The sequence below is a fragment of the Crinia signifera genome, chromosome 9 (genome assembly GCF_055691185.1).
Source record: "Crinia signifera chromosome 9, ASM5569118v1, whole genome shotgun sequence".
NCBI lineage: Eukaryota > Metazoa > Chordata > Amphibia > Anura > Myobatrachidae > Crinia > Crinia signifera.
In genome coordinates, this window is record NC_139225.1 from 147,336,808 (window position 1) to 147,351,918 (window position 15,111).

Consider the following 15,111-nt stretch of genomic DNA (forward strand, 5'->3'; position numbering starts at 1 on the left):
GAAATTGGGCGCCGTGATAATACACAAGTACCGCCGTTTTCACGCTGAATTAACTCTAACTCGCACCCTTCACCCCGCTGTAAAGTGCGCCCGGTGTGGTGATGATTCACACTCGGCGAATCATCCGCACACATCGGGGATAATAGGATGGACCCCTCGGCCTGTCTAATCTCGGCTGTATGCCACAAAGTGTCTGCCTCCCTCCCACATGTAGACAGAAAACATCAAGGACCCAAGTATGTGATTGCTGCATTTATTTCAGTACAAAGTAGAAGATCGATGAGGATTAATCAGAACACGAGTCCCTGACGCGCTGCTCAAGGTCCTGTATGAGGTCGGCAAGCTGGGCGGAGTCCCGGTAGAAGAGGAGATGAAGCTGTCTGCCTTGCGCTAGAGAAGACGTGTGAATGGAAACCCTCTTTCGTTCCAGATCCCGCAAACAGTCCAGGCACCACTGGTTAAACTGGGAGACGCAAGATGAGAGGGTTTCAAAGGCAAGTGTGAGGTTCTGCAAAGAGATGGGTGGGTGAGAAAGGACATCTCATTACAGACGTATATCCGAGTAACCGTTCCCGCTTCTGTTTTCTATTAATAGACAATTATTTTGTGTCATTTTCAGTTATTTTGCAGATTTCTTATTGTAGGAAAGTTCTATGTGAATAATATTATTAGACAAATCTGGCATTGTGCCCCACTGCAGAGTATGTGTTGGGGACCAGTGCCGCCACAGTATTGGTCCCTTTACGATGTTGGTTCTAACCATAGCATATATGCAGAGACGTAGGGATGGCCATCAATGGTACACCCATCGATTGCATATTGCGTTGACATTACTCCTAACCACCCTGATTTTGTCAGGACAGCCCCCATATGGCGGTGATGGTAGTTGTTGGGGGGGGGGGGGATACCTGCCATTCCGCTTATCTATTCAGTGGAGATGTTGACTGGGGGTATGTTCAGGAGCTCTCCCAACATGAAGAGTCCCGCTCAACATATCGTAAAAGTTGGGAGGTATGCGGTTTTACATACACAGAATGCAGCCTCCACCTGTACTAAACCAATCAGGGTGCAGCTCCGGAGAAGGTCAGCTCTGATTGGATGTAGGCCTCTCCATCGGACCTGAGCCCTGATTGGTTCAGGGGAGACAAATTGATGGATGTCGTTGGGTTCCCGGGTCCACATGTCACTAGGATTCCCTTAGGGATCAGAAGAGGAGCCAGTTATGTGGCTCCTCTTGTGTGTGTGTGGGGGGGGGGGGGGTGAGGCTAGCCGAGACTTGTAGTTTCACCGCATAACATAAAAAGCAATTTTTACGTTCTAATTTTTTACCGCAATATTTTCAGCACGGCGTCCACCACCCGGGGACACCGGGGACAACCCTGAGCTTCATCTGCCCCACCTGCAGTGCAGTATGGTTTTGCCCATTAGACAATGATTTTGCAATCAATGTTGAATCAGGCCCATAGTCCAAGCAATAAAAATTTTTTTATATTATATATACAGGTCGAGTATCCCGTATCCGAATATCCGTTATCCGAATTATTCCGAAATACGGACATTCCAGAAAGTGAAAAAAATTTTTTTTTTTGCTAAAAACTCACTGGGGACATTTGTAACAGCATCACTGGGGACATGATATGTAACTGGCACTATATATGTGCAAGACAATGATTGCTTGGCATTCAAATTCAGTATCTGAGATAGTACACAAATTTTGTTTCACGTTTTGAAACCTTGTTTTTTGAACAAATAAAATATATTTGTGTGTATTTTATGTGGTAATAAAATATATTTGTGTGTATATTATGTGTTTATACAGCATAAATGCAAGATACTTCAAAATACATCATTGAAATATTAAAATATTCCGAAATACGGAATAATCCGTTATCCAAAATTCTCCTGGTCCCGAGCATTTTGGATAAGGGATACTCAACCTGTATGTATGTATATATATATATATATATATATATATATATATATATATATATATATATATATATATATATATATATATATATATATATATATATATATATATATATATATATATATATATATATATATATATATATATATATATATATATATATATATAGAAAATGTCATTACTTTTTGTAGCCCCTGCATCATTGTACAAGCCAGTAGGAAATGGGGTCTGAGAGTGTGACCTCTCACCGGCTGGGTTCCTGCTGGTTTTGATACAAACTTTCCACCTTTGATAGAGCGGCGACATCTGCTGGTCATCTGCGAATGTTTTCCGGACACTGCTAGTCATCTGTGCACATGTATTTACATAGAAAGTCCAGTGATCTTACCGTACATTATAGTAAAGGAAATTTACCCTGGTAGTTTTCCGGTTTTCTGCATGAACTTTGACACAGACCGACGTTGGCATTCAGTCACAGAAGCCGTATTATGTAAATCTACGGTCTGATCATTCTCCAAAAACACCTCTCATTGTGCAAATTCACAGGGTGGAAAAAAGTATATTATACAGTATATACAAAAATGGGATGTTATTGAGGGTGAGGAGTCATGCATAATATTAATAACATTCAGTTCATTACAGAGCCGGATAAGGCTCCGGGGGGCCTGGGGTACAAGGGGGGCCTAGAAGGACTAAATAAAAACGCAAACACAGTAAACATATGCCCAAAACACATGAACAAAGCGAATGTACACCAAATGCACACACTCATAGCTAACTTACACCAGGGTTGCCTACTTTTGAAGTCTCCTCTCCAGGAGAAGATGTAGACGTCATCAACCCCCGCCCCCCAGTATGGCAAACCCCACAATTCATGGATCTTCGGTGAGGAGGTGGGGCTAAATGATGCAATTTGCATCTTTAGTCCCTCCCCTCCCTCATAAAGATACAAATAGCAGTAATTTACAGCTGCGACCAAGGAGATTCGGGGGGTTGCCACCAGTATGCGGGAGGGTTGCCCAATTTTCACAGAAACAAATGCGCACAGCATAAATACACATACATACACAGCTTGCATGAATGCATATATGTATTTACAAATGGGGGGGGGGGGGTAGCAAGTAATACACTAGCGGGCAGGTAATATCATACACAGGGTGGGGGCAGGTGATAGCATACATGGGGTGGGGGCAGGTGAGAGCATACACCATACTTGCCTACTTTTGAAAACTAGTTTCAGGGAGATTATAGTTGGTAGTAGAATTTTGCACAGCGCCCCATTGAGGGGGCATGTCATGCTCCACCCAAAGGGCGTATCTAGTTCCATATATGGAGAGATTGTGAAAAGAGATTGTGAACGTGGCGCCTAGAAGCGTGTGTATGTAATCTAAAATGACTTATATCCAAATGTAGATGAGCCCCAAAGCAGTTAGTAAGAGCTACTATACTTGGTAAAGTGCTGGGAAATGGCGCTGATGATTCAATGTAAATGTATCTGTCTCATTACTTTTTTACCCCCTTTTTCCCCAAAAAATGTATCAGTGTAATGTGAGCTAGGTGAAATGAGGGAGATTGCTAGACTAATGAGGGAGAGAGGGAGATTGCTGCTATTTCAGGGAGTCTCCTGCAGAATGCAACTATGGCATACACCATGGGGGGGAAGGTGAGAGCATACATTGAGGGGGCGGGCGATAGCATAACAATTCCTAAACACATACAATACACATACAGCATACATACAAACACACACCAAGACAGAGCATACATACACAGACACAGCATACTTACAGAAACACACCAAGAATACATACACACATGCAGCATACAAACATGCACGCACAGCATACATACACACACAAATATGCAATACAGCAGGTGCAGGTGGGACGTGGGAAAGTCCCCAAAAAACAGGACTGTCCCACAAAAATTGGGACAGTTGTGAGAGACAAGTTAGGCCAGGGTTGTCGACACTCCCGGGATCCTCCTCTCGCCCCCCCCCCCCCCCGGAAAGGTGGGCAACCCTCCCGGATTCCGGGGTACCCCCACGCCACCCCCCGATTGCGGCGTCTTCCCCCATACTTTAGGATTGAAATGCATCAATTCCTGGGTCTCAGAGGAGGGGGCGGAGCTAAAATTGTGTCATTTTAGCCCCGCCCCCTCCACGGAGATCCGTGAATTGGGGGTTTTACCATCCTGGGGGCGGGGCTTAATGATGTAAAGCTCAAGCCCCGCCCCCCGAACTGCAGCTGGAAGTCTCCTTTCCGAGCTTCCCTGAGTCGGCAACCCTGAGTTAGGCATACTCACCTACCCTCTCGGAATGGCTGGGAAGAACCTGAAGATCGGAAGGGTAAACAAGCCTCCCGCATTTAGCGGGGGCCCCGCACCCCCTCCCTTTGCCAGTTAAATACCAGCATTTGCGGCTCTTTTGGGGAGGGGGGCGTGGCTAAAATTATTCAAATTGCGTAATTTTAGTACCACTCCCTCCCCGGAGAGCAGCATTTACAGGAATGAGGGCAGGGCTTAATGGGGGCAAGCCATGCCCCTGGAAAAGCTTCAAAGAGTCTCTTCTCTTGAAGACGAGACTCTTAAGGTGGGCAAGTATGGAGATAAGAGACAGCTTGTAGTGAATACCCACTTAACTACACGTCCCCTAGAGCCAATACTGACCGGGTCTCGCAGCTGCAGGTTCCTCGTCCCTCGGCATAGAGAGCGGTGAAGCTCTTCGCAATCCCTTTCCAGAGTTGTGGTTTGTGGGAGGGAACCACGGCAAACGCCGCTCAGCGTCATTAACTCCTGCACCAGAGACGCGGCCTGGCGCTGTAAGGCTTCATACTTGGGAAACAACTCTTTTTGTCTGGACGGTTTCTCCAGCATTGCGGAGAGCCTAGGAGACGGAAATGACAACGTTAATGATCAGGCCCAGGTATAAAGCCAGCCATAACCAATTTGATGCCGTAGGCAAGATTTTGGCTGCTTCTCACAGCCCTGCCACCAGTTCCACCCCTAACCAAAGCACCCCTTTCCCTGTATAGCTTCCCTGCAGCACCTATCACCCCTAATAAAAAGCAATCCTCAGCCAAAACCAGATATTTTTGTGCCATGCGCCAGCAGGCTGCTAATATATTAAAAATGGACAGAAAGGGTGTGGCCTTGCTGGGAAGGGGTGTGACCACACAATAGTACCAAATCAAATTACAGTATGTCACACATGATAGCGTCCCTCATCCAAATCAGTCACACAGTGGTGTCCATAATTCACATGACATGTAGTGTCCCTTATTCAGATTACACCTCACAGAAGTATCTCTTTACTTTATACATGTCATGCCCATTCCAGTCCTACCAATGGCCGCTGTACAGGTGAGATGGAAGCATGGCCTAGGCCTTTGCCTAAGGTCGTCACTGCTACGTAATCTGGACCTGCTCCCCCCACCCCCCCATTTAGCGGCTCTACGGATGGGATTACTGACATGGGTGATGATGTTGTGACAGACATGAAAAGGAAACCAAGGAAAATATAGTATAGTCAAGTGAGGAGAAATAGAATGGCCCCCAAATTCCGATACATTTTTTTTTTCATTCATATTCCTATCCTCAGACTCCTTTCCATCTGCCTGACCAACATCACCAAACTCTGCTCTGCACAAGACAAAGGAACAGAGGGGGGGGGGGATACTTCCGAGCTTCCTAACGCCGGAACAGAGAGTACAATAAGTGTACAATAACAGTCAGAAGCCAGGCCTCACACCATTTTGGGCACAGACCAGGCAGCTCGGAGCCAGAGGAGAATGCTCTGTAGCAGCATAGGAAATGCACAGGAAAATAATCCACACAATGCAAGCTGGGAAATATTGGGAACGTCTCATTGCTTCATACAGGGAACCCAAACAGCAATCAGTGCAACCCTCCTCCTCCCTCAACCCTTATACAGTATAAGCTTGTGATACTGGGACCTATTTATTGCTTAGACTTGAGATTTCACAAACACCCTGACGGTCCAAGTTGTAAGGATATCCATGCTTGGCCACCTCTCTCAACAAATTTTGCACCCCCCTCTAGTAAAGTTAAGACCCTCCCCTCCCCCCACCCTGCCTTACCCCCTTCTGCACCTGTGGCCGGGACCCGTAGATCTGCTTGTCTGTGTCCCGGCGCTCTTCCTGGCTCCTTATGAAAAAAAACGTCCCTCACAAAATGGCCGCCCCCTTACAGCAGAACATTTTTAAGGATGCTAGAGGAGGCTGACACCTTCTCTAGCATCCTCAAAAAAAACTGTCTGCTGTAAGGAGGCGGCCATTTTGTGAGGGACATTTTTCAAAAGGAGCCAGGAGAAGCACCAGGATGCAGACAAGCCGATTTAATGGTCTCAACTTTACTAGGCAGGTCCTGGCAGGTGGCAGCATAACTATTGGCCCCGCAGACCCCCGACACCCACACTTACTCCCACACTGTGGGGTTTGTGGTGCTATTGTCATGCCACTGGAGAGTGGTGCTATGAGACATAGTAGTTTGACTTTTTATAAAAGGGTTGTGGCCCCTAGAGGTCTCCTCAGACCTGATTACAAAATGTACATTTCCAGTTGAAAAGATGGGGTTATATATAAATAATTAGGGCCCAGCCTCATGGTCTCACCTGACTGCTGTGTGGTCTTTGCTGTCCACGCGAAGTGGAGTCAGCCACTGAGGTGACCCCCGGAGGTCTCTTGTCCCAAGCCTCTTTCCAAGCTCACCAGACCTGCTGACCATCTCGACTTTCAGCACTCGAAGATCCCTTTCAGTTTGGCAATGTTCCCGCATCTCAGCCTGCAGGCCCATCTCCACTAGCTGCAGACGCGATAGCTGATAGAGAATGGCCTCCGCCACTGGCGCTTGTGTTTGGTCCACCTGGGCCAGCCTCTGCTTCTCTGTGTTCACCCAATCGTGAAGCGTGGGAAGGCACAGCCCAATGGAGGCTTCGCACACTAGAGCAGGAAGCCTCTGGTTCTGCAGGGCTTCCACTTCTGACTCCAGAGACTGGACCTCCCTCTCCAGCAGCGGCACACGCTGAGGATCCCACATCTAATAAACAAAATGTCCAATCAAAGCAGAAAAGTGGAACATTTAGCTAGAAACGAGCAAAGATCAACATGGGCGAAATTTGAACCAGATTGCGGGCCAGATGTACTAAGCTTCGAAAAGTGATAAAATGGAGAGTGATAAATCTCCAGCCAATCAGCTCCTAACCATACCACAGGCTGTGTTTGAAAAAGGTCAGGCAGGAGCTCGTTGGTTGGTTGTTTATCGCTCACCATTTGATCACTTTTTGAAGCTTAATGCATCTGGCCCACTATCCTTCAAAAGAAAACTACATAGACAGGCCAAAATGCCAGCTTGCATAGTTATAGCTACATCAGCTTATCTTACGCGAGTTCCCACAGCACATCCTAGAACCATATGTACCTCATATGCAACAATGCAGATGATTTACAGCCTGTGTGAAGACATAAAATGTTAGTGGCATGTTGACTGGGCCGTTCACAAGACAAATTGTAATGAAGCTGTCCTGCTGGTGTATTTATATATAATAGGTGCAGCCTGTGCGGTTCACATGGAACGCCATGGTCCAGGCACCATACTCTGCACGCATTTTTCTCAATCTTTACCCTCCAAAGTCCCACACCATAGTAGCACCGCTGCAGAAATCCCTGAGGAAATGGCACAGCGGCCATTTTGCTGGTGTTTGCACATGCACAATAGGAAAATTACTGGGAAAATGGCCACCGCATCCTTTTTGCCAGAGACCAAACTATGCACACTAGACTCTAGGACAGAGCTATGGTCCCCTAGTGACCAGATTTAAGAGCGCTGCCAACTAGAGAGGAGGGGACACAGAAGAAGACTGCACACTGGCACTGGCCTCCTCCTCTCTTAAGACGCCCATGGAGGACAACCAAACACCTTTGCCTTATTTGGTGTGCCACTGCACGCAGCAGACCTGCAAACTGTGGACGTCAATAAAATCTTGTTAATCTATTTGCGGACAGTGTCCACTCCCTTTTTGTCATAGTTTAGCTGCAGGTCTTGTTATACTTTTGCTAACTCTTTCATTCCCTACTGTGGCTTTAGAGGGAATTTGGTCTGTCCTCCAAGAGCTACTTTCTTCCAGGCAACAGACCAGGGTATTCCTGTACTACAAAGAGACACAAGTATGGTACACAAGGAGGAAGTTCTGTACTGGAGCAGCTGTAGAGCCACCAAGGGCTGATTAGGAGGTGGGTGCAGTGGCCAATGATTTCATCCTGTGAATGCGTTCCGATGTTTCATGCCCAGAGATGCTAATGGAATTTGGACGCAAGGAATGCTATTTTCAGTTGGCATTCTTGGAACATAACAGGGAGCTGACTAGCAAAACGAGGGCATGTGGCGGACAGTAGCTGCATCTAAAGACACAGTAGCGCTGACACTGGAGGTCTTGTTCAGATTGCAAAATCCTATAAGGTTGGTGCAATCTTCGATGTTGTAGCTAAAGAGTGCGGCTAAAAGCCGCAGTCGCAACTACATGCACCTCTAAATCAGGGCCCGAGTGACGACCGGTTACATACACAGTATACCCATAGATGGCTTTACCATACACTAGTGTCTCACCTGTTCTCCTGCATTCCTCTCCAGCCAAGCTAGTGCCTCCTCATTTCCATTCAGGTTACTGAGGGCAAGGCTCAGCTGCATTCTTTGGGATGCCCACGCGGTTCGCACCCTCTCGCTTTCTTCCGCCATGTCTTGCTGCATTTTCTTTCCTTGATCCTGATCTCTCTCTCTAGCAGTAAACACTCCTTTGGCGCTGTCTTCCACCTGCTTCCAGCATGTGTCCTCAAGCCTTACGTACCCCTCCAAGTCCAGCAAAGAGAGAAATAGGCTAGGAGTATAGCAGTTAGAATGATAATCCCCAAGTTCCGTCACCATCTCTCGAAGTCTCAACAGAGCAGAATTGTATCTGGAGTTCACGGTGGAAAGGTCTTGCTTGGTGTGATTTAGGCTTCGTTCCAATTCCTTCTCCTGCTTCTCTAGTGAAAGGCGATTGCAGAGTAATGTCAGCCCCAAGGACTCTATCTTGTTGCGGGACTGCAGTCGATTTGTCTTCAGGGTCCGCAAACTCTGAAGCTCTGCCTCTAATTCCTCCCTGGTTTCCTTTATATCCCATTCACCTTCACTCTCACTTCCCCCTTTGCAAAGGTTCTCCAGCTCCTCTGCTTCTAAAAGTGGTTGTCCAGAGCGGAGGAGGACATTGAAGGCCTCTAGTTGCTCACTGCTTAGAGAATTATGCTGGTCCACAGCTCCACAGAGCCATCCTAGGAACAGTTCTGTCTCTTCATTACCTTCACAGAGCCAATCAAAATCCTCACCCTTCAGATCATTGGCAGCTGGATAACCAATAAGGCGAAGCATGTCCACAAAGTCCGACCCTTGCACCCGGGGTGGATCAAGGAGAAAGCAGGTGGATCTCTGGCGAGAGAGACCTGCTCCATGGGGTGGAACCTACAAGGATCAATAAGAGGAGAAGCAACATTTGGGATCATAGGTGAAATATAGGTTGATAAAATAAATAGAATACTCACTAGAAGGCTTGACATTATATTCCTTCAAAAATGGCTTTTCGAAGAGTCCTGAATGGAGATGAGACAAATGTTCCACCAGGTATTAGGAGATTGTCTAGGAAAACACAAAACAAATGTGTCATATGTATTCTTCATGTATATTGCTTAGTACAGAAACACATTTACTTTATCACCTGAGTGGGCAACAGGACAAATCGTATGATCCGAGATTAGTTTTCAGTTAATATTATAAATTAATCTGATGAATTGTGGTTATAGCTTTAGTAACAAAAGAACTTTCCCTTTGCTGGTGTAGCATGGGTCCTGGCAACGATAATGTAACAACCTTCACGAGTGTGGGCAATGGAAGGAAAAACTGTGAAGGCCACCACAGTATATCTATGGATGACTATATGTGGGATAAACATTGATGGTGCCATTGGTGATTAATCACAATTGGAAACCATCATAGATTTCCCACCATCAATAGACATCTTTGTAGAGGGGAAGAGTAAGTGGTCGGACTACCTCTGAAGGGGTTGGGGCTTAGTAGCGAAGCCTTGGCTAGGGCTAAACTCTATGACCCCCCCCCCCCCCGTGCTAAAGGGAAAAAAAAAAACACCTTTGCTGCCTCACAGCCATCAATAGCAAAGAACCATTGGATCTCTTCCATCAATGGTAAAACCAGTACGGACGGTGTAATGGTTAGCATTACTGCCTCACAGCACTGAGGTCATGGGTTCTATTCCCACCATGTGTTATATGTACGGGGCAGTACGGATGGTGTAATGGTTAGCATTACTGTCTCACAGCACTGAGGTCATGGGTTCTATTCCCACCATGTGTTATATGTACGGGGCAGTACGGATGGTGTAATGGTTAGCATTACTGCCTCACAGCACTGAGGTCATGGGTTCTATTCCCACCATGTGTTATATGTACGGGGCAGTACGGATGGTGTAATGGTTACATTACTGCCTCACAGCGCTGAGGTCATGGGTTCTATCCCCACCATGTGTTATATATACGGGGCAGTACGGATGGTGTAATGGTTAGCATTACTGCCTCACAGCACTGAGGTCATGGGTTCTATTCCCACCATGTGTTATATATACGGGGCAGTACGGATGGTGTAATGGTTACATTACTGCCTCACAGCACTGAGGTCATGGGTTCTATTCCCACCATGTGTTATATGTACGGGGCAGTACGGATGGTGTAATGGTTAGCATTACTGCCTCACAGCACTGAGGTCATGGGTTCTATTCCCACCATGTGTTATATGTACGGGGCAGTACGGATGGTGTAATGGTTAGCATTACTGCCTCACAGCACTGAGGTCATGGGTTCTATTCCCACCATGTGTTATATGTACGGGGCAGTACGGATGGTGTAATGGTTACATTACTGCCTCACAGCGCTGAGGTCATGGGTTCTATCCCCACCATGTGTTATATATACGGGGCAGTACGGATGGTGTAATGGTTAGCATTACTGCCTCACAGCACTGAGGTCATGGGTTCTATTCCCACCATGTGTTATATATACGGGGCAGTACGGATGGTGTAGTGGTTAGCATTACTGCCTCACAGCACTGAGGTCATGGGTTCTATCCCCACCATGTGTTATATATACGGGGCAGTACGGATGGTGTAATGGTTACATTACTGCCTCACAGCGCTGAGGTCATGGGTTCTATCCCCACCATGTGTTATATATACGGGGCAGTACGGATGGTGTAATGGTTAGCATTACTGCCTCACAGCACTGAGGTCATGGGTTCTATTCCCACCATGGACCTAACTGTGCGGAGTTTGTATATTCTCCCCGTGCACATGCACAGACGTGCAACATGGGTCTTCCGTGTGAATGCACAGAGGATCGAATGAATAGGAATAACCTCCATAGTCTAATGAAGGATTCCATAAAGCCAGAGCAGACATGGTGTGGTCTGGTGAACGGGCTCCATGACTGGAGCCTGGGAGTCCCTTTGGGTGGCAGATTTGAACATTTTTCCAGCCCACAAAAGAAAACTAGAAAGCAGCGCTTAATTAATAACCTCTGCCAAGTGAATCATTTAAAAAAACTATTTTAATATGTAAATAAATAGATGCAATCAAGATAAAATAAATAAAAACAACAGTGTTTCTATCCAGATCAAAATACTGGAGTATAACGGACTCCGTTGCGAGCATGTATCAGACATGCCCTGTATCCTGCAGCAGCAGCCCCAGTTAAATGGAATCCATAAGGAAGAGGGTGCCCAATCTGACAGTGAGGATTTCCCCGGTGTGTTGAATAGGGAGAGCGGCTGGCGCAGGGGTTAAATGGCGAGGATTGCTTGTTTTCAGCGTCCCCGCCGTTTAACCCCCTCACCGGCCGCATCGAATACACCCCATTGGTGGACATATGATATCTGAGATGAGCTATTGGGTGAGATTTTATAGGATGATAAATTCAGAAAGTGAGAGATTTGGAAAGAAATCTCCAGTTTTTTTAAAGTGGCAATCATTTACACAGCAAAACCAGTTTGATTTTGAAGTGCAAATGATTGCCGCTTTAAAATACTGGCGATTTCTTACCAAATCTCTCATGTTTAAAAAAGGGGCAGACTAGATGGGCTAAGGGCAGTGGCGTAACTATAGCTCCGCAGCCCCTCGGTGGCGGGGAGGCGCAGAGAAAGTTTGGGCGCCGGGGGTCTGCGGGGCTATAGTTACCCGCTGCGGTCTCTGCTGGTACCTGCCTGCCGTGCCCGGTGCCGTCACGGTCCCGACTCCCGACTGCAGTATGGGGGCAGCCATTTTCTGAGAGACTTTTCATTATAGCAGCAGGAGCCACTAGCCAGCGCTGGGAGAGACGGGACCGTGACGGCACCGGGCACGGCAGGCAGGTACCAGCAGAGACAGCGGCGAGGGGAGGGGGAGTGGGGGCGCCCAAAAAATTTGCGGCGGGGGGGCTCAAAATTCGTAGTTACGCCTCTGGCTAAGGGGTTCTTATCTGCTGTCAAAAATCAAATTCTATGTTCATACCTCCCAACATGACCGTCTCCAGGAGGTACAGAATGCTCTATTTCTGGCCTTTCCTCTTAATTAATGATTGCTATCACCAAACAGGTTAATGAACAAGAAAGGTGTTCCACCACAGGTGATGGCAATAATAAATGAAGAGAGAAGTCCAGAAACAGAGCATTGTGTCCCTCCTGGAGAGGGTCATGTTGGGAGGTATGTTTCTATTAAATCTCACCCGTAGACTCTGTGTGGTGCCCCCTCTGCCATGAAAGTCTATAGTGGGTTGGATGCAGAAGATCTATGTAGATATCACAGACTGCACATTCCTTATTATAGTGTCACTGAGGGGAGATGGATATACAGTAAAGGAGCGGAACAAAGGGATAAGGATGGTTCAACATTGACTGTAGAAAGTATGACTGGGCCCAGGTAATGGGGAGGGGTGTCCTAATAAATGGGGGTGTTGCCATCCTTCCCAGAAAATACCATTAAAAAAGTATTTATGTTGTTGTGCACCCCAGCCAGGAGCAGATCAGAAGGGTGTGCACGATTGGAATACGGTCACTAGGTCGACACCAGCATTAGGTTGACAATGAAAATATCGACAGTCAAAATGTCGACATATGTTTTTCACGTTTTTTTTGTGCCGACAGACGGTATTTCATAAGCTACCACCTAACAGTGTGCCGAGTGCATCCTGGCGACATTGATCTACAGGTGTTGGTGTGAAAGCATCTTCCCCGGAATCGGCGCTAACCCTATGAATTGACATCTGCGCATATATCATACAAGCCGGAGCTGCTGGCTGCATGGTTTCCCAGCCTTACTAGAATCACAGCACCTGAGACTATCAGCATTTTACTCACAGCACCCCTAGGCCAAAAGTTTTGTAGGGGGCTAAATTTATCAAAGCTTGGCACAAGGTAAAATTGTGAGAGATAAAATACCAACCAATCAGCTCCTGTCATTTTTTCAAACACAGCCTACAACATGCAAGTTAGAAGCGGATTACTTTATCTCTCACCAATATTTGATAAATACCCCCCTTAATAAGAAAATGAAGAAAAACTTAAATTACATTTTGCAAGTCGTGCTCTTGTCCTAATTAAGGTGCGTACACACTGGGAGGTTTTCTTTAAACGATATCGGCCATTTTGGCCCTTCTGAGTGACCGATATTGGTTAAAATATCGTCCCGCTTGTATAGTGCAAACAAAGAAGAGAAAGCGAGGGCTGCATAGGCATGAGGGAATATAAGAGCCTGTGCATTTTGTGATGGTATGACAAAAGCTGGAATAAGAGTTCACTTACCCATAGAAGTGCAGGGTTGTTGGGTAGCCAATCAGGTGTAGAAGGGGTGTAGCTTAGGTGGAGGTATATAAGGGGTAGTCAGGTGATCCATCTTCCTCTTGAGTCTGGATTCCCACCCTCCCTCCCTTGTTTCTAAACTACCACCTGGCCTTTACCCAAATTTGGCTCTCAATAATTTCAATCATAATTGGCGGGAGGGCGCTCTCAATCAGCCGTCAAGTTTGAAGTACAGGAGGTCACTGTGAGGTATTGCCACCCTCTGCCAGGAATGCTGGTGAGTCCTGCCCCCAAGGGGGGACGTAGGACACTTACTAGAACTGTCCTGACCATGCACTAGGAGGGGCGGCAAGACAGTCACAGCGCGGCTGTGCTTTGAATCCAATGGGGGAGGCTCATCGCCCTGGTTACAAGTTGGGGCGTTGTAGTCGCCGCCATTGTTAACGTTTTATGACTTAGCTGGTCTCCAAGCGCTCTCCAGGCCATCCCTTTTCAATAGGGTCATACCACAATAAATACCGTTGATCTTTTAAACTTATGCAGTGGTTGTCCGTGTCGTTATTTCAGGTCATGTGTCCGTGTGAGTTATTTCAGGTCATGTGTCCGTGTGAGTTATTTCAGGTCATGTGTCCGTGTGAGTTACTTCTAAGGGTAATCAAGGTTTAAGTTAGAAGAAAAGGTTAATCACAATAATGCAATAGGCGCCTTATGATTTGTGCAATCACTCCCCTACAAAATGTTAAATCACTTAAGTCTCTAAATCACTTAAGTCTCTAAATCACTACAGAAATTCTCCTTTACATATTTAGTTACCTGTTCTAGAAGGATCCTTTGGTTTGTTTCTGGCTGTGCTGGATTAATTAACTTCCACCTGTGAGGTAATTAAGACTCAAATTTCACCTGTTTGCTCAGGTTCCTCCAAGTTCAGTTCTCACTTCCTGCAGGTACAATGTGAATGTTTATGAATGATGGTACGTCCCACAAAATGGCCGCCTCCACAATGCAGTGCACATAGCAATAAGGTCTGCCACAAACCATATATATATATATATTCTGAAAGTAGATATCCTACTGCAGTGGTAGCCAACCCTAGCCCTCGAGAGCTACCAACAGTTCACATTTTTCCACACAACCTAGCTGCTGTACTGCTGCACTCATTAATCACTGACACATTTTAAAAGATCCACAGATGGAGCTAATTAGCTCACTTGTGATTCTGTGAGGAGACCTGCAAAACATGCACTGTTGGTAGCTCCATACCCTCCAACTATACCGATTTTCCCGGTACAGTACCGTTT

At 46.4% G+C, this 15,111-nt stretch overlaps 1 protein-coding gene across 3 annotated transcripts; it reads right to left on the reverse strand.

The window, feature by feature from the left end:
* Positions 1-237: 237 nt before the first annotated feature.
* Positions 238-14,903, reverse strand: LOC146036261 (HAUS augmin-like complex subunit 3). Of its 3 annotated transcripts, none has more exons than XM_083160150.1 (6): positions 14,627-14,903; positions 9,520-9,567; positions 8,552-9,439; positions 6,561-6,985; positions 4,598-4,814; positions 238-508 (listed from the first exon to the last, which is right to left on the reverse strand). In XM_083160150.1, the coding sequence occupies exons 2-6, from the start codon at positions 9,532-9,534 to the stop codon at positions 287-289; spliced, it is 1,767 nt and encodes a 588-aa protein (XP_083016276.1). In that variant the 5' UTR covers positions 9,535-9,567; positions 14,627-14,903; the 3' UTR covers positions 238-286. The 3 variants fall into 3 exon arrangements, with proteins under 3 accessions (XP_083016276.1, XP_083016274.1, XP_083016275.1); XM_083160148.1 differs by having other exon boundaries at positions 9,520-9,613; positions 14,627-14,902; XM_083160149.1 differs by lacking the exon at positions 14,627-14,903 and adding an exon at positions 12,528-12,556 and having other exon boundaries at positions 9,520-9,613.
* Positions 14,904-15,111: the final 208 nt, after the last annotated feature.

Bases quoted from the DNA above. Each gene is read 5' to 3' on its own strand.
- LOC146036261 (XM_083160150.1), bottom strand. The intron at 6,986-8,551 runs GTGAGACACTAG...TTTGTTTATTAG, and splicing joins AGAGGAATGCAGGAGAACAG to ATGTGGGATCCTCAGCGTGT. The intron at 509-4,597 runs GTCAGTATTGGC...ATCTCTTTGCAG, and splicing joins ACCTGCAGCTGCGAGACCCG to AACCTCACACTTGCCTTTGA.